Source organism: Amblyomma mixtum, chromosome 4, assembly GCF_055824585.1.
Source record: "Amblyomma mixtum isolate Tamu chromosome 4, ASM5582458v1, whole genome shotgun sequence".
Lineage (NCBI taxonomy): Eukaryota > Metazoa > Arthropoda > Arachnida > Ixodida > Ixodidae > Amblyomma > Amblyomma mixtum.
This window is the reverse complement of record NC_143015.1, coordinates 34,218,456-34,238,164: the sequence shown is the minus strand read 5'-3', so window position 1 is coordinate 34,238,164 and position 19,709 is coordinate 34,218,456. Positions and strand designations below refer to the sequence as shown.

The 19,709-nt window shown below is 47.0% G+C and overlaps 1 protein-coding gene across 1 annotated transcript in view; it reads left to right on the top strand.

Annotated features, from left to right (window-relative positions):
• The window catches only part of LOC149346098 (fatty acid synthase-like), an 85,216-nt gene that overhangs the window by 58,642 nt on the left and 6,865 nt on the right, over positions 1-19,709 (top strand). Inside the window, exons 19-23 of the mRNA XM_089541251.1 lie at positions 559-678; positions 784-1,139; positions 7,809-8,162; positions 8,504-8,747; positions 12,112-12,348. Coding sequence (XP_089397377.1) covers positions 559-678; positions 784-1,139; positions 7,809-8,162; positions 8,504-8,747; positions 12,112-12,348 — 1,311 coding nt within the window. The remainder of the gene's footprint in view (positions 1-558; positions 679-783; positions 1,140-7,808; positions 8,163-8,503; positions 8,748-12,111; positions 12,349-19,709) is intronic.

Sequence of the window (19,709 nt, the reverse complement as noted above, 5' to 3'; positions counted from 1 at the left end):
AGGCGACAACATCCGTGTAGTGCTAATACGCCACCACGACGACAGAGCTAGGGCTAAAAGGTAACAATAAAAATCAAGAATTCACACATGACATTGCCGCAAAGTAACTATTTTTGCGTAGTTATCAGCCGTACAATCTAAATATGTGACGTAACAGGTGGTAACGATTAAACTTCTAGAGGTGTATTTCTCAGAACAGATCTGGAAACGCTTCCTCAAAACGGCACGACGGCTGAATGCTCGGCTGAGTTCCTAGACAGGATTTGTATGACAAGGTGTGTTAGTGCCCCATCAAAGGCAAGAGCAGAAAACACTGACAGGAATCTTAGATGTAGCATTTGTGCGTGGAATCAGCTTTAGGCGTGTATTAATATAAATCTATGGCAACGGCTAAAGCGCCAATTGTTCTTGATCTAGTTACCTACATTTTTCCGTGAGGCCGGTGTTGACTGCAGCACAGTCGGGAAATTTAACGCCCACATTTCGGTAGTGATGTCTCCTGTCAGAAAAGTAATCCAATATTTTATCCTAGAAATGTCTTCTTCTCTACATACGCAGGTACCCAGGAAAAACGGGATTTCCTCAAGCGCCGCTTTCCTCAGCTGGAAGACCGGCACTTCGCAAACTCACGTGACCTGTCTTTCGAAGAACACATCCTGAATGAGACAGAAGGCGAAGGTAAGCAGAGCTCTGTTAACTGCGTAGTTGCGGTACCAAATTCGGGGATTGAGCTGAAGCTTTCAAGCATGCTTGTATCTACGCTCTTCACCCATTGCTGCACAGGTGTCAACCTCGTCCTCAACTCGCTGGCAGAAGAGAAGCTCCAGGCCAGTGTGCGATGCCTGGCACCTCACGGCCGCTTCCTGGAGATCGGCAAGTTTGACTTGGCCAAAAACGCCCCGTTGGGCATGTCCGTGTTCCTCGAAAATGTGACCTACCACGGCATTATGCTGGACAAGCTGATAGGCAATGACCCATCCGTGCAGGCGGAGAAACGTCGACTGGTTGAATTAATCCGCGAAGGCATTGCATCTGGCGCAGTTAGGCCGTTGGACCGCATCGTCTTCGCACGAGATCAGGTCGAGGAGGCCTTTCGGTTCATGGCTTCTGGAAAGCACGTCGGTAAAGTGGTTGTTCAGGTCAGTGGCTCAGAATAACTACAAAAATTTTTGGTATGTAAAGATTCGTGAATGGCTCATTCCTGATTTAAACTTTCTTCTCGACGGCAGAGTTGTTTTGAGAAGACTTGTAACTAATACTTTTTGCATGCTGTTGTATTCTATGCACATTTGCGCCTTCCAGCTCAGCGACTATATGAGTGTGAATAAGGTATCAGGCTACTTTAAAAAGCTCGACATATTCGAGACAAATGACTTTTATTTTTTTCATAAAAGTACCTATTACTTTCTGGATTATCTGCAACGAAAGGTCTGTTTCTGATTAACACCGTGCTAGAGAGGCAGCTAAATTTTTCGCCTCTTACGCATCTCACGAAAACAAAAACAAAATTTTTACATGAACACATACACATACTTCTTTGCAGCACCAATTATGTTTTCATCTTCATTCTTCATTTTCGACTGCTAATAAATGTTTCTCACGATGTATCTCAATTTTGTTTATATTTAGGAATTTAACGCTCACAAAAGCGACGCAAGACCTTTGTAAAACATTGGATGGCTATGCCCGCCTACCAACACTCAAGTTTTGTTTTTATGATACCGTGCGTCTTTCCAACAATTTTAACAGACGAGCGTTACACATTTTGAAGCATATTTTGATTATACCTCGTCTGCACGCACTCAACGCTTCCCTGACTGGTAACTAAGAGCGTATGTGGAAACCTTCCTGTCGCTTTGCTGATTCCGCAAAAATCACGAGATAACTATTCAAGCAGCCACTCGAGAAAAAGCACCAAAAATCAAGGAAAATCTAGAATGAAGTGCAGCTGAGCTATAAATATGGTTCTATTTAACCATCCTGAACACTGGCTTACGAAATTGGCCGTTATTACCAGTGTTCTTTGTCGTTTTTGTCGAAAGCCACTTTTAGAAAGTTCCTTTTTGCGCGGTCATTCCTAAATTCATTACATTCAAATTTTTAATGGTATCTTGTGCACCTCTTTTTTATGTGTCTAGCTGGGCAACGGGCGACAATAAGTAACGACGCTCAAATTTTTTGTTACCGGTGAATTTTTTCGGAGAAAGATGCATATATGAAAACCTTTCTTTTGGTTATTTCGCTTTTGTGCAATGACAACTGTTGGTGTAATAATTATTATGGTTCATTGCGCAACTAATGCTTTTAGGTATTTAACATAAAAGGAAATTTACCTTGGCATGAACTAAGACTTATGACTGCTGGCGTTGACTGTTCAATCAGTGTATATCTTTAATATAATATATAAACATGTGGATACATACATCGTTATGATGCTTAAGCTGCACCGCGTGGCGCTAAAGCGACGCAACAAAGTAGCATAAAAGATTTCTGTGATATAAAAGATTTCTTTTCCATGTGCTGTAACCCCTTCATTCGGATAACACAATGCTGTGCATAAGATCGACCACCAATTTTCTATTAAAAGATCTCCCCACAAATTGTCCTCATATGTTAGACACTCAAGAAATATTGGAAGTACAGTGAGTTCATACGCAATCATTTCATGGCAGTGACGAGAAAAACCTAGCTCTTTATTAAGAATACATTACAATATTGTGAGACAGGAGACAGAGCGCAGGATGGAGCGAGCTTTAATGACACCCGCAAGTATGTCGACCAACCCTTCGAAGAAGAAGATGAGCGATGATGATGGATATGTACAGATGAAGACGAAGGTCGCATGTTGTGCTTTGAGCGATGATGATGGATATGTACAGATGAAGACGAAGGTCGCATGTTGTGCTTACACTTTCTCCCCTCGCGTACGAAAGCGACCGGCCCGGGCGCAGATTAGAGCACAGTAGGGCGACGGGCAAAGGGTTTGAGCCGGGAAACATGAACAATCTCGGCACCTCGGCAACGACGATCATTAACAGGATGAACAGGGGCAACGCGATAGTTCACCGGGGACGTTTGTTCGAGTACAGTATACGGACCAATATAACGGCTCAAGAATTTTTCACACAATCCCGGGGTACGCACTGGAGTCCACAGCAGTACCTCATCACCAGGGTGAAAAAATATGGCACGGTGGGAGAGATCACAGGTGTTTTTCCGGGAGGCTTGGGAGGCGTTGGTATTCAGGCGGGCAATGGCACGGCAGTAGGTAAGACGAGAAGTAAACTGTTCGTGAGAGAGTCTGGAAGAGGTTGAGGGGGCGGAGAAGAAAGACGCTTCGAGGGTGAAGGTAGGTTGACGTCCATACACAAGGAAGAATGGGGAGAAGTTGGTGGTTCTTTGCACGGCACTATTGTATGCAAAGGTAACGAAGGGAAGCATGGTGTCCCAGTTGGTGTGGTCGGGCTGGATGTAGGTGGCTAGCATATCGGACAGCGTGCGATGAAAGCGCTCTGTGAGCCCATTGGTCTGAGGGTGATAAGCTGAAGAGGTTTTCTGCACGGTTCTGGAGGCGTGAAGAACTTCGGCAAGGATGCTGGAGAGGAAGGACTTGCCGCGGGACGATAATTGGTAGGGTCAGCAAGCGGTGGGCGGTAAGCGTACGACGAGTGCGGAGCGTCTTGGGAGAAGTCCCCGTACGATGGGCGACGAGGAGGACTGGAGGCAAACGCCGGACGGTAAGCAGGTGACGAGTACGTAGCTCCGTTGCGAAAGTCTGGGTACCACTCGCGCTCGTCGCGTTGACGCCGACGGCACACACGGGCAACATGCCCGCGAATTCCGCAGTAGTGACACACCGGCCGACGTGCAGGCGGACTCCAAACAGGACACATAGCGGGGCTCGGGGACACAGAGACCGGAGTTTGCTGGACGGGCTGTGGATGCGACGGGTAAACAGCAGCAGGAGGCGTCGCAGCAACCTGGGCATAGGTAGGCACAAAACGCGGCACAGGTGGTTCCGCAGCCAAGGGGTGAGTGACCGAAGCGAGCTCGTCTTTGATGAGATCACGCAAAGGCGAGGACGACGGGGCTGGAGGCGGGTGGGAATCAACTGGCGGTAAGGTGGAGCCGTGCAGTTCCTCCCGGATAATGGAGCGAATGAGGGAGCGTAAGTCCACGTCGGGTGAAAGTGGGGTGTCCCAAGTGTCTTTTAATCGAAGCGACTGAAGGTCGTCAAGACGATGGCAAGTTGTTCTGATGTCTTGGACTGACGTTGGATTCTGAGCAGCAAGCGTGTTGAAGGCAAATGACCCAAGCCCTTTCAGAAGATGACGTACCCGATCGTTCTCTGACATAGCGCTGTTGACACGTCGACACAGGGCAAGCACGTCTTCAATGTAGGATGTGTAGGACTCACCGGGTAGCTGAACGCGCGTATCTAGCTTTTTTTTGTAGACAGCGGGGCTTGCACCAGATGTGCCAAAGATTTGTCGTATCTGTGCCGAGAAGTGAGCCCAGTCCGGGATGGCATCTTTGTGGTTGACGAACCAAGTCTTGGCCACGGCAGTGAGGTAGAACGACACGTTTACAAGTTTCATCGCTGAGTCCCAACGATTATAGGCACTGACCTGCTTATATTGGTCGAGCCAGTCCTCGACATCGTCCCCACGAATACCAGCAAAAATGGGAGGCTCGCGCTGGAGTGTGGTGATGGTCCAAGTGGGGTGTCCTGAAGATTGGGAAGAACCGGGTTGGCTCATCATTGCTGGCTCCAGACGGTTTGAATCGAGAGGAAGAAGAACGGGGGGCCCACCGGGAGTACGAGTGGTGTTGTCGCTGACGGTACCCATCGGTGCGGATGGTACGAGCAGGTGGCGACCGGAACGTAGCTGCAGTCTGGCGGCGGAGAGGACGCAGGGATCGAGAGCACACTCCACCACTTGTGAGACAGGAGACAGAGCGCAGGATGGAGCGAGCTTTAATGGCACCCGCAAGTATGGCGACCAACCCTTGGAAGAAGAAGATGATCGATGATGATGGATATGTACAGATGAAGACGAAGGTCGCATGTTGTGCTTACAATATATACCCTTATTTCAGTTTAATGTATCAAGATCGACTTGGACGAATAGTGTCGTGAACAGCGCGTTGGGTACGCTCCATTTGAAGTCAGAGACCCGTGTATGCTCAACCCCTGCGAGCCGAGCACCCCGGCAAAGAAACCCTGTACTCGTACTGCTGGTGTGCACCAGATGGCACTGGGTGCTAAAAAGCGTACCTCCGGCATACCAGGCGCATACTCAAACATCTCGTTCTGTGCTACTCATAATGTTCGCAGTATGCGTAGTTCCCACAAAGAGGTGTTTGTTTTGTACTCCGAGAGACGCGCGATGCTTCCATTTTTACTTAGATTGAGGCTGTTTTTGTCCCGAGTACGCGGGCTTGCAAAGCTTTTAGTCTGCAGCCACTGCGAGAAGCGGTGAGCTCGTACGCGCCTGTGCCAACAGAACATTGTGACGTATAAGCATTGTAGGGACGAGGGCCCTTTTCTTTGGAAATATGAGTGAACAGAGAAGCGGGCATTGGCAAAAGAAAGACCATCCGAGGTGAAATATAGGTGCTTTTTCAACCAGTTCTTTACGAAAAAATTCATGAATAATTCGTCATTTTAGAGCTGTAGCCTGTTCTTTATATTCAGTACGCAGCTCTTAAATCTCGCTCAGAAGCATTTTTGTTTGCGACATGGTCCCCATCGGGCACATAGTTTATTTATTTATTCAAAATACCTTACAGGGCCCAGATGGGCGTTGAGTAAGGGGGGCAAAATAACAGATGAAGTAAGCTAGGAACAATTAGTTAAATACAACGCGCAATACAAGGCAAAAAGTAAAAACAATTATAATTATACAGGGCAAGACATACATCGGCGCGAGCAACAAGAAGCAAAAAAGCAGCAACAGTGCATGCATGTTTCATATGTATAAAAAAATTGTAGGGGCGCCTAATTAGCATTATGTTATCACATTGCTTTAGGATAAAGTCTTTTTCTTGCTAGAGGAGCTAAGGTTGCTCGGTTACAGAATTCACCAGCGAGAGCTGCTTAGCATTTGGAAAATGGCCCTACACTCTGCACGGTAGCCACCCGCCGGGTTGTTTCCGTGGCAACTGCCCTCGGGTTGCACATTCCTTCGGCCGCGTAAGAACCTCCTCCATTTACGATAGCGATCCTCTGCTTTCTTTACGTGCGAGCCAACTTCCAACCTCTTCTTCTCCCCGAGTAATGAAGAGGGAGATTTTACTGTCTCCAGTTTGCCTCCTGCCAACCGTGCACGTGGTGTACTAATCACCAAAAACTCCAAACTGCTTTTTTCATCGCGGTGGGGCTTCTGGTAGCTAGCCTCTCCCCACTTCTCCCCTACATGTAGACAGGGGACTTCCCTCTCTCCGCTCTGACACCTACAATCCATGGCAGGTGAAGTGCTCAATACTACAACGCCAGGCGCCGGATTTTCTTTACGGTGGGGCTTCAAATCCTAACGCACTAAAAATTTATTTGCGTGCTTTGCAAAAAAGGCACTGAGTAATTACGCTGTTCTGTTTCAAGATATCGTAAAGGTGTTATAATGCATTCACTCCAGAATCTTCGGGTTGACCGGTCGGAAGTCTCAGCACAACTTGTGTTATTGACCTCAGGCGCCTAAGATTAACCGCAATTGTTTTGTTTTTTTACTGTTGATTGAAACCTTGCGGGCGACATCCTTCAAAATCAGCATGTCAGCAAGAGTCAGTAGGCATGCTTAAAATCAGGCAGGTGCATGTTGGAGAAGGGAGTAGAGCCAATGCATGGCTCCGAAAAAAATGTGGCATTATCACACCCAGGATTACGTTGGGGGGGGGGGGGGGGTATAAGGGGTGATCATAAAGATTAACTACTGTAAAAATATATGCAATCGCCGACTCGCTCAATGCTCCGATCCTCGCAGCCTGTGAGGGAACATTGATAAATAAATTAATAAACCGATGTATGGCCGGTAAAGCGCCAAAATTTCAAGTGTTAAACATGTGTAATCCAAGGAACATGTTCCACAGAATTTTGCACAGCATTGGTTGACCTCTGCGTTGGCACCTAGAGAAGCCCCTTTGCGCTAATCTGCTGACGCGCGCATATCAAGAATATCAATGTGACAATTTGGCCTTTCTGTATTTCCCACTAGCGGATTCTAGGGTACTCGAGATAATGAAAGTGCCGTTGGTGGGAACAACGCCTACCTGCTCTCCTTGAGCACTCATAGTTAACTCTCGGTTAACTCAACGCTTCGATTCAACCCTGAACAGGCGGGGTACCGCTGTCATTTTGTTTTGCAACTATGTAACTTGTAGCAGCATTTACAAGCTTGTGCCGCATTGAGCTCTGCTGGAATTTAAAAATGATAAAAGACTGCAGGGTTTTTTTTTCTTTGCTCAGCACAGCTGCAAGTGACCGCATAGCTTGATCTAGTCCACTCTCCTCACCAGAGCGTCCAGACTTACCAATCAGGGAGCCTTCTTATTCTACGGACATGGCTGGATTTCGTAGGTCAGGATGACGTTAGCATACTTTTGTCTTTTACGAACTGAATCAATAATGCACTCCAGATGTGCTGTTCTTAACCCTTTGAACCTGCTGGCTCCGTTACCACTCTAGGAAAGGCTGGAAACCTGTCCATTACTAGTGCACATGAGGCAACAGCCGGTCGTTCTCCCTCTGTGGCTAAACGATTTTCGGTACCGGTGCGCTTACTTCTGCTGACCGAGTCGAACCTACGCAGATCCGGCCCGAGGAGACTGAGCGGGCGACGGTCGTTGCGACGCCGCTCACTGTAGAGGCTCTGGCGCGTCCGTGCTTCTACGAGAACAAGTCCTACGTCATCGTCGGAGGACTGGGTGGCTTCGGCCTGGAACTGGCTGAGTGGATGGTGACGCGCGGATGCCGCAAACTGCTCCTCACATCGCGGTCTGCAGTACTGACGGGATACCAGCGGCTGTGTCTCCATCGGTGGCGGAGCTTAGGGGCTATGGTTGTTACTACTCAGGCGGACGCTTCCACCAAGGAGGGCGCTCATCAGGTCTTGGAGGAAGCTTCTGTCATGGGCAACGTTGGCGGAATCTTCAACCTTGCCATGGTGAGTGATGCCGAGGTAGCCACACAGTGGAGCAGACATTGCCAAAAGTTTGAAGGCCACAGCATACGCAACGGGGACAGTCCTTCAAAAGTGCATCGAAGCACTTCTTGCCCCTTTGGTGCATCGTACATTTTATTCAATAAGCTGCACTTTTGAGTTACTAAAACACCTTTACTGTGCTTTGGGGACACTTTAATGTTTATTTTTCATTTCTTTTCAAAAGTAAGTCTGCGAAATATGCAAAGGTAGAACCAAAACCGTGCTGAAAGTGGACGGTGGTCCAAGTCTTGTATTGCAGCCGCTTCGAGAACAACTCAGAGCCGATTACAGGTACATTGCAGGTACTTCGGGATGCACTGATCGAGAACCAGACAGTTGAGACGTTCGAGACCGCTTGCAAGCCGAAGATTGGAGTCACCCGATTCCTCGACGAACTGTCGCGAGAACTGTGCCCTGAACTGGACCACTTCGTCGCTTTCTCGTCCATGGTCAGCGGACGCGGCAACATTGGTCAGGCAAACTACGGCTTCGCTAACTCCGCCATGGAGCGCATCTGCGAGCGCCGCGTCGCTGATGGGCTACCCGGTAAGTAGTAATATTGTTACGCCCAGTGGTTTATTAAGACCGGGACGGAGGATCGAAAGACAGCTGGGTCCGCTTGCCAAGCACGAGACGCCACCAACTTCGTTCTCCTCATCTTCGGCTTATCCAGCAACGCCGACCACACAGAATGGGTATTGCCTTTTCATGGGCGTCACAATATCATAGGCCGAGCAGGGCTACCTTTACTCTTGACAAATAGGGCGTTGAATAACTTTGTTATATTCAGGGACGAGCTGCGCCATCAATTTCGAGAGTGTTCAGAGAGGCGAGCTCATCAGTGTGAAGGGCATCGCTGGTATTAGCAAAAGCACCGAAGTTTGGGCCAGTTAGTATTGATCCATCTTGAAAACGTAGCAGCACGAAAAAACGGGGACAAAATAGACACAGGTACGACAGGATGTATGCTGCATACGTCCTGTCGCACTTTTGTCTATTTTGTCCCCGTTTTTTCGTGCTGCTACGTTTTCAAGATGGATCAATTCCAACTGGCCCAAACTTCGGTGCTTTTGCATAGTATCTCTTCTGCATTGGGCTCTCTCCTACCTCGCCAAACAAGACAGAGTCCTATTGTCACGTGTGTGAATTTAATCGCACTGACCGCATGCCCGTTGCAGCATACGTCCTGTCGTTCTTGTGTCTATTTTGTCCCCGTTTTTTCGTGCTGGTATTTCATTTCCTGCACCTTGACAGTGCCCGCACACTGACGCTTCTCCCGAGCGCAGGGTGTTCAGGCAAACTTCAGACCCTGTTTGAATCGTCATCATCAGCCTGACTACGCCCACTGCACGGCAAAGGCCTGCGCTCCACGCAGCGCCCCTCGCCAGCGCTTGCGCAACTACCGCGCATTCGCAGTGGAAGCCATATACGTGGCCTTCGCCGCGTCGGCTGCTACACTGCACAAGCCCCGCCTGGTTTTGCTCTCTTTGCGGTGAAGTTCTCTTTAGCCTTCAGCCGCTTACCGTTTCCGACAGCAGCTTAGAAAGAACAGCGTCTGCGCGTGGCTGTGGGCTCTATCCACTGTGGCAACTGCTTTTCCTTATTGTTTCTAGTTGAAATCGACACGTAATTAAAGGCGGTTACGGAAAAAAAAAATTCTTCCTCGTGTGAGTCAAGGCAGTTTACTCTGAGGGCCCGTGCAATATTTCACATATTTTAGCATTATCTGGCCAGCAGACAGAAAAAGCCAGCCACGCACAGGTTCTTTGATACCAACCTAGCGTAGCGCGGCAAAATCACTGCTAAATATTTTATTTTGACTGGCAGTGTAGATGTAGGCTAGGCGAAATCTTTTTACTTTGGTGCTTTAGCTGAACACAGCAAAGGTTAAGCTGCTAGCGAGTTTCGCGAATTTTTAAAACTAACACCTTAGGCTTTCAAGCACTGCAGCAGTCGTGGGGAAATGATTCTGAGTGGCCTTTAAACCAGCCTTGGTTGCTGCTTTTATGCGGCCTCTGCCATTGTCCATGCAAACGGCTTCACAAGTTTATGCAGTAACTTGTCAGTGGAAGCCGCGCGATGCCATCAGTCAATCGAAAAAACGGCTTGATGAGCTCTCTTTGCCACTGTACTGATAAGTCAAAACTGTTGCGCTGCAAGCTGTCTGGTACTCGCTCTAAATTTGGCTCTGAAACCAATGCTTTCATGTCGCCCAGTTTTCTCCAGCCGATTGCGACTCTATTTGCGAATCATTCGGTGATTTCAAGCGCTGCATCATCAGCGTCATCAGTTAAAGGTGGTGTCATCAGCCAAATGAAGCTACTGTCCTGTTTTGTCGCTTCGCGACAGCAAGGAACTGTATGTGCAAGAAAAGTCGTTGCCACTGTGAATGCAGCTTTCTACTTTTAGGCAGATGCTCGGCGTGTAAGCTGCTGTGTCGTTAACGATTAGCCCCGGGTGCTGTGCACACTCAGTGCGAAAATGACTTTATCCGCAACGTGAGTTCAATCCGCCGATGCTGGCGCGCTGTAGGAGGCGACTTGGCGAGGCCGTGCCTATAGCTTTTATTGTGCCTGCGCGCTAGTTATGCAAGTTCGCGTTTGCGGCACTGCGTGGAGCTACGCTGAATTTAGAAGATGGACGATCGTGTTCATCTTTAGGATAACCACGTAGTCATGTTCAGTTCTTGGATTCCTACCCTGGATCGCTTTGACTTTTTTTGAAAGATTTCTTTGAAAAGAACTCGTTTTCTTTCTGTCATGAGTGTGACCCTTTCGTTTATGGTTTATAGGGGTATACTGTGCCAAACCGACTCAGGCTATGAGTGAAGGGCGGCGGAAATTGGAAATTTCGACCACCTCAGGTTCTTTAACGATTACTCACATCGCACACTACACGGGCCTCTAGAATTTTGCCTCCATCGAAATTCACCCGCCATGGCCGGGCTCGAACACGCGTCTTTCGGAGCGGCAGCCGAGCGCCACAACCACTAATCCACCGCGGTGGCTCTTTTATGAGGATGGCGTACCGCACGGAAGCTTAAATCTAAGACTGAACTAATAGGCTAGAAAAGCCGAAAATTGTGTTCCCCGACTTTTTTTCAATGGATGTCACAGTAATTTGAGTTCACGAAGGTGTCAACATCGCCGAGAGAATTCAAAAGCAAGCATGGACTGTGCCCTCCTCTTGTGTCCTGCACTTAAAAAAAAGTTTTAGACAGTCTATAGAGTGTCTATAGACTTCTGTCTATAAAGCCTATAGACTGTCTATAGACAAATCCTAGAGAACAGCCTACAGGCAATACAAATGTCATAGACAGTCTATAGACAATCTATAGTTTTATGACCATACACTTTTAGCAGACTTTTGTCTATAGACAGCCTATAGACTACGAATAGACAAAAAGCAACATCTATAGGAAATCAATAGAGTCAATAGGAAGTCTAGAGACTGTCTATAGACCATTTTTATAAGGGATGTTCTTCGCAAGACTCTGGGGCAGGTTCGGCGCTCAGGTCGGCGCTCAGTGTGGCCTCTAGCTGTCCGGGTCCTACAGCTTGCACAAGCTTGTGGCAGGCCAGCCAAGGTAACCCGATAAGCTGAACTACACTAGATAATTTTGAGTATTCCTTGGAACTTCGCACTTAAGAACGAGGAAATACCTGCTTTGTTCAATTTCGGTGACAGAAATACCCCCCCCCCCCCCCCCCAAACTATCTCAGGGCTTGGTCATTACACGGAAGAGGAGTTTAGAGACGTTTTCACTCGTGCAGTCAACAATTCCGCATCCTTCGCAGAACACCGCCAACGCGTCGTCTCTTTGGCAGAGCTGCTTCTGTAAGACACATCGACACCCGTCCGAACGCGATAGAGTGCTCACATCCGATCAGAACATTTCATCTGACTGCAGGGCTGGCCATACAGTGGGGAATCATTGGTGATGTGGGCGTGACCCACGAGACCATGGGCGGCAAATTGGCGGCTCTTGGAGTCGTTCCACAGAGAATCTCCTCATGCCTGGCGTTGATGGACTCGTTCCTCAGCCAGCGCCATCCAGTGGTGGCAAGTTGCGTCAAGCTTGGTTACTCCACAAAGCCCGATGCAGGAGGAAAGCGAGACCTCATCCAATCTGTCACTCAAATCCTTGGTGAGTAATGGGGATGCATGTCTATTTTTACCTAAAATGTCCTTAGTCATGGTTTTTTAAGACCACGAATGTGAAAACCTCAGAGAGGCAAGTTTGAATTTTTTATTTCTTGTCATTGATACAGGGACACAGTGCACCCTTTTTCAAAGATATTCTTAATGACTAAAAAGGTGAAAACGCGGCAACGAAATACGAGGATGATATTCCAATCGATAAAAAATACTCTTTCAAGCAAATTTAAATATAAATTAGAATAGCGGTTATTTGCTGGAAGAATTGTAGAGTTATCACTACAAGTTGCTCAAAGCACTAGGCTTGCAACCACTATCCACCAGCTACAGCATCCAGCAACACATGCACAAAACATAGACGCGTTTTGTTTCGTTTCCTTTCATTTATGGGGTTTGATGTCCGAAAGCGACTAAGGCTATGAGTGTCGCCGTAGTGGAGGCCTCCGGATAATTTTGACCACCAAGGGCTCTTTAAGGTGCACTAACACCGCAGGGTAACTCGCCTTTGGTATTTTACATTCATTTAAATGAGAGCGCTCAGGCCGGGATCAAATCCGTGTATTTCGGATCAGCAGTTGACCACCATAATTACTTAGCCAGCGTGGCGCCTGAAAATATGAACGTGGCTGCAGTCGGATATTGAATATTCGTTCACCCCTTTATAAAAGCACTTATCCGGCTGAACAGCTGCCAACCTGAAGGAACAAAGTGTACATGTTTAGATTTCATGCTTGAACGTGGGTTTAGTAATAGAAAACAATATATATTTAACAAAATTTGAGCAAAAACTTGCCCAACGTTACACACACACTGCATAAGTTTCTGACAAAGCCTTAAAAGCCTTTTGTCTTGTCACACAGCAAGATTAGTGCAAGGTGAAATAAAACTAACAAAGTTTAACAAAATTGGGAGCAAATTCAGAAAATTTTTGACAATTTTTTGCTAGTTTGCTGACTATGACTGGTAGTTTCTCTCCTGTTCAAGAAGTCTGTTTGAGCAGGTATAGAATGGCTCCTGTTTGCGACGGAAAGCTTCGAACAGTTAGCTAAAATCAACAATTTATTCTCGCAGGTGAAGCAGTTTAGCTGCCAGATAGACTAAGGCTTGTCTGCCATAATCTGTTCTGAAATATTGGATATTTGTTTCATGATTCTGATACCTTACCTATTGATGCTATGCTGTAGGTCGTCGACATACGGCTGTTGTTTATATGCCATTTTAATTTACCTTATATTTGGTAATGTTTAGTAGCCACAAGATTAGTTTAAGGAAAAGTTTTGTGGCGGTAGAATGTTTAGGTTTAATATTGATAAAAGACTGTTAATTTGCAATTCAGGAAATTGATCCTTTTGTAACACGGTTACTATTGCTTCACACTTGCTTTCGAAACTTTCCGGAACTCTGCAAAAACGAGTCCTTTAAATCACTACTGAAATCTTGCGAATACAGTGGCACCCAGAGGCGTGGATCGCCTCTTGCGGTGCTAGCCCTCCCACAGGCTCAGATTTCTTAACTATCCTGGCGGAACAAAGGCTTAAAAACGCGCGTCTGGGCTGTCACGTGCAGCGGAAATTGTTCCAGCCCCACTTTGTCATTTTTATCACGTCTCATGACCTTACAAGCTCAATGCGCCATGCTCGATTGCTTAATAGGTAGGAGTATAGCAGATGCCATTTTGCACTTTCGTGCTACATTTATTGCTTGTAATAATATAATCTTTCTGCACAGCTAACTTTCGTCTCTTGTGGATATATTTAAGTTGCACGAATTTTTAAACCAAGGGAACGAAGCACGAACAAAAGTGCAGTACAACAAAACACAGGGTTGATAATAGAGGTGACGAAAGGCGAATTAGGGCGGGGCGGTAGGGCGTGTAACACAGTGATTGGTGTACTGTATCACGCCACCCGTTAGCACGGTCTCAACTCGTCAGAGGAAGGTGCTGCTCCTTCATGGGGGAACACTAATGCTAATGCATACTCTGTAGCATTGATAACATTGATCGTCTATAATTTTTAAGGCTAAAGCCTTTAATGTCTTTAATATCTTCTAAACTTCTAGAGCACATTATATCATCAAGCTTAATGTCCCACCTTGATTCAATTAATTTATTTTATCCTCATCAACATGGCTTCAGGAAATCATTTTCATGCGAAACCCAGCTGGCAGAGTTCACCCAAGACATCCTTAAGGCCATAGACGATAACCTCCAAATAGATGCAATCTTCTTAGACTTCTCGAAGGCATTTGATCGCATACCTCACAACCATCTGCTTGCGAAACTTTCGTTCCTGGGAATTCCTGCTAATCTGATATGCTGGCTCGAACATTTTCTAAAAGGACGCTCGCAGTTCACATCCGCCAATAACATCCAGTCACCCTTAACAGATGTAACATCTGGTGTCCCTCAAGGGGCCGGGTTATCACCATTACTCTTCTTAATATACATCAACGGCCTGCCTTTTAATATTCAATGCAAGTTGCGACTCTTTGCGGATGATTGTGTCATCTATAATGCAATAAGTAGCCCAACCGATAACCTCACTTTGCTACCGGACCTTGACGTTATTGCATCATGGTGTGAAAAATGGCAGATGCCTTTAAATCTTACTAAGCGCAAATCGTTGTCCTTCATTCACAAACACACCTTGACGAATCCCACTTACAACGTTTCTTCAGTCCCAATAACCGTTGCAAAATCTTATAAATATCTAGGTGTACATCTCACATCAACACTTTCTTGGGTCACCCACATTAGAACCATTTGCTCCGACACTTCACGCACACTTGGCTACCTGAGAAGGAATCTGAAATCTGCATCCCCTAACATAAAACAACTCGTGTATGAAACATTTTTGCGGCCAAAATTAGAGTATGCATCATCCATCTGGCACCCATGGCAATCGTATCTCACCATCGAATTGGAATCAATCCAAAATCGTGCAGCTCGGTTCATCACTTCATGTTACTCAAGAGAAGCCAGTGTCACCACCCTCAAGCAGTCCCTCCGTCTCTCAACACTGGAATCACGCCGCGTCGTTTCCCGACTATGCTTACTTCATACATTTTATCATACACAAGATCACGGCACGCTCTATTAACCGCCCCACTACGAACGTCCTCCCGGCTTAGTCACGGTAACCCGATATCACGCATCAGTGGCCACACGTCAGCTTACAACAACTCATTTTTCCCCAACGCAATAGCACTATGGAATTCACGGCCTAACGACATCGCTGCATGCACTGATCACAAAACATTCCGCGAGAAAATAAAAATTCACCTCACATAAATCTTGATCACTTCTGCGCTCTTTGTAGCGAGTATTGCTTGACATATCTTTATTAAATGATGTATCACCTGCTGGGAAACCCTGATATGACTGCAACCCCTTTTATGTTTGTATGTTTGTTCTTTTTATTGTTATGCATGTTCCCATCATCGCCGTTGTAAACCAATATGCCCCCCCTTATGTAATGCCTTCGGGCCTTTAAGGGATCAAGAAATGAAATGAAATGAAATGAAATGTCTCATCGTTGTGAGCAGCAGTTGTCGACAGAAATGTCACGCTTTTCAATTGGTCAAACCGGTCGTGACGTCACAGTGCGCGAATTTCAAACGGAGCCAATTGTACTTTAGTCAGTAACCATGCAACCAATTGAAGGGATCGTATAGTGATGCTCCAAGAAATGAACGGGTTCCGTCAAAACAGGTCTGCGACTGACAATATCATCCCCATCGTCTCATCAATTGAGGAGTACCTTCATGCTGGGTACATTCCGACAGCCGTTTTCCTAGACATCAAGGCCGCCTTTGACTCTGCCTTTCACCATGCAATTCTCGCCGCCTTTGCCAGTCTTGGCCTTGGAGGAAAGTCATACAAATGGATTGGGCATTATTTGAAGGAACGGCAAATTTTTATGACCACTCCAAACGGTCCAACACGCTTTCACGCAGTAGAGAGGGGCGTACCACAGGGAGCGGTGCTCAGCCCTCTCCTGTTCAATATTGCCCTTATACACATAAGAAGAAACCTTCCGCGAGGGGTCCGTATAACAATTTATGCTGATGATATCTGCATCTGGACCGCATCACGCTCGCGCTATATCACCCAGCAACGTCTACAGAGAGCGCTATTGCACATTTCGATGTACCTGGAATCCAGAGGTCTTCGTCTCTCGCCAGAAAAGAGTGTTGCAATGGCGTTTACAAGAAAAACGATGACCTGATATCCGCTGCTCCTAGGCGGACGTTCGCTACCATATGTACGATCTCAGCGATTCCTGGGTGTTATAATCGACTATAATCTGTCATGGACACCTCAGATCAAAAAACTGCGCGAGAGGATCACTGCAGCATCGCAAGTGTTTAGGTTCATGGCGGGAACAAGGTGGGGTAGCAACTGCCGATCAATGCTTCTGCTTGAAAAAGCCTACGTTGAAGGAACCTTGCGCTACTGTCTACCAGTGTTTCAAAGATTATCTACATCAAGTAATAAGTCTCTCGTTGCCGCACGGAACAACTGCCTGCGAATATGCCTTGGCCTCCCAAAGGGTTCCTCTGCATCAGGAACAGTAGCGCAGGCAGGATGTCTCCCACTAGAGGTGATTGCCGCCCAGGAAACTATGCGTACCCATCTCCGCCATGTTCTTCAAGGGAAGAAGCACTTCCTGCACCGTGTCCACCTAACTCACAGCAACTCTAGCTTTGGCCTGGCAGTGCAGCTCCTGCCCATCCCTACTATTAATCAGCCACAGAAACCACTACCTCTGGACTTTCCTCCATGGGCACTCTCTCCTCTAAAGGTGAAGAAGTTTGTTCCAGGTGTGAATGCAAAGAGCCGCATGCCACAGGCAGCGCTTCTGCAAACTACTCTCGCCTACTTAACGGAGGAATATAGGCAGCACACCCATATCTTCACCGATGGTTCAACTACTAAAGAAACCTCTTCATGTGGCCTTTATGTGCACTCAACAGGCCATGCCCTTTCTTACCGGCTGCAGCGGAGGACATCCTCTACGACAGCTGAGCTTCACGGCATTAAGGAAGCTGTTTCGTACATCCTGCGCCGAACCGCCGACCGTTGGGTTATCTTCACCGATTCGAAAGCATCTATCTCTCCAGATCCTGGCCAACCTGCTGAAGAAAACGAATCACCAGCCAGTTTCCCTGGACATCGGATATCTACATCATTTAGCTATTGCCGCAGGCCACTGCATAACATTTCAGTGGGTACCTGCTCACAGTGGCATTCAGGCTAATGAAAAAGCAGATGAAGCGGCCCGTAAGGGCCATCAACATCGGAGATACATTAGAACTTTTTTTGCGAAATATGATGCGTCCCAGGTGGCCAAAAGTTTTGCTTCCGAAGAAATGTATCGGCTTTGGAGTTTGCCGACATATCAGTACCAATTTCTTCACTCAATCGACCCACATCTTAGATCAAGATTCTCACCCAGAATTCCTCGACATCTGGAAACACTTTATCATCGACTTCTTCTTAATGCTGCATATACGAACGGCTTACGATACCGTTTTAGACAAATGGACAGTCCGCACTGTGACAACTGTGCCGCGATAGAAACTGTGGAGTATACCTTGCTTGAGTGCCCTGCATATGCTAACGAGCGTGCGTACTATGAACATTGTATGCAGAAGCTCTGCTCAGTGCCCCTTACAGTGGACAAAGTTTTAGGTCCCTTAGCCTGCCTTAGGCAACAGAGACTTGCAATGAACTTTCTATTCACGTACAGTCTAGCCCGTTTATAACGAAGCCACTTATAGCGAAATAGCGGTTATAACGAAGGGATTTCAATTTCCCTTTCCCTTGAGGCGATTTTTTTCCGCGAAAATAAGAGCAAAATTCGGCTGACGGCGTCCTTTCGTGGCGTCGTCTGCTCTCCTGCGGAGCGAAAGGTTCCTTCACTGCATCGCATGGCACGCCAGTCTCGTGTCGCGCCGTCCTTGAACTGCGTCACGGCGTAGAGCGGTAGAGCACGCCGCGCAGGGGAAAAATGTAAACAAGAACAGAGACAATTTTTTTTTTTCGATGACGTCGCAGAGAGCGGCCGTCTTGGCCAATCGCGGTTCTCTATTTCTCCCATGCAGTTGGCGCCACGGCTGGACTGCAGTCTGCAGAAGGTGTAGCAGCGCGCGCTTTGTTTTATGTCGGTGCCGCGGTGCGCAAGGCAGGGAGAAAGCGCGGCAGCATTGTGCATGTTGGAAGCGTGGCTCGTTTTTATCGTTATCGCGGACCGTTGTATGCTGTTTATAAGTACAGAGTTATTCGACTTGATCTAGCTGGTGAACGGACAACTGAGCGCAGTGTCGCACTGTTCCAGGTTGGGAGCACGGCGAACGCTACTGAGATCGCGCGTGACGCCATCGGTATGCCGATGTTTGCATTTTTTTTTTTCGTAGTCTGCATAGTACGAAATAGCGGATATAGCGAAGTGATTTCCGATTCCCGCCGACTTCGTTATAACCGGGCTAGACTGTATTTAAAAGACATTGGACATCTCGATAAGCTTTAAAATCACTTGCACGTCACCTTCATGCATTCTTCATGCAGTGAACTTCGTCAGCCCATTTGACGGACTATGTACTCCTTCACTCCATAGGTTACATCAATACTCGGCATTGCATCCTTAGTACCCATTTCATGGCCGCATTTTATCTTCGGTTTTTTTTTTACCTCTTCCACTCTGCTCTTCTTCTGTCTTTATCTCCCAAATTCCCCTCCCTACGCATAGTAGCATGCCAGCGATTTTTAAACGCCGGCTAAATTCTCTGCTCTTCATTAAAGAGTCTCTCTCTCTCTCTCTCAAGTAAGTGGGACTGGGCTTGGTTATTTGCTTAATTACCCAATTAGCCTAATTAACTTTTATAGTCGTGCCATATAAATAAATAAAACCGAGAAGGAAATTTGTCGAGCTCGGGAATCGAACCCTGGTCTTCGGCGTGCGAGACGAGCATGCTATCCACTCCGCCATGCCAGCTTTTTTTTTCTTTATTGCCTTCAAAGGCGTGGGAATACAGTGCATTACAACATATGTGACTATTTACATGGCTATTTACATGGCTACAGCACTCCTCGCTTCCAGCGACCATTCCAACTTCTTCAGTTGGGATAGATTCTGGAAAAGGGATACAATTTCTTCGTCAAAACCTCGGTCTTTTAACATATCGTAAATTTTCAGGACACTCTCAACAAAATATTAATACACAGATCTGGCTCCAGGATCGCAATGGCGATATGCCATGGCACTACTCCAGACTGCATGCAAGCCAGGTAGAAAAATGGTGTCATATGGCTCCGTCGTCTTCGACAGGCAGAACCCTAATGCCGTG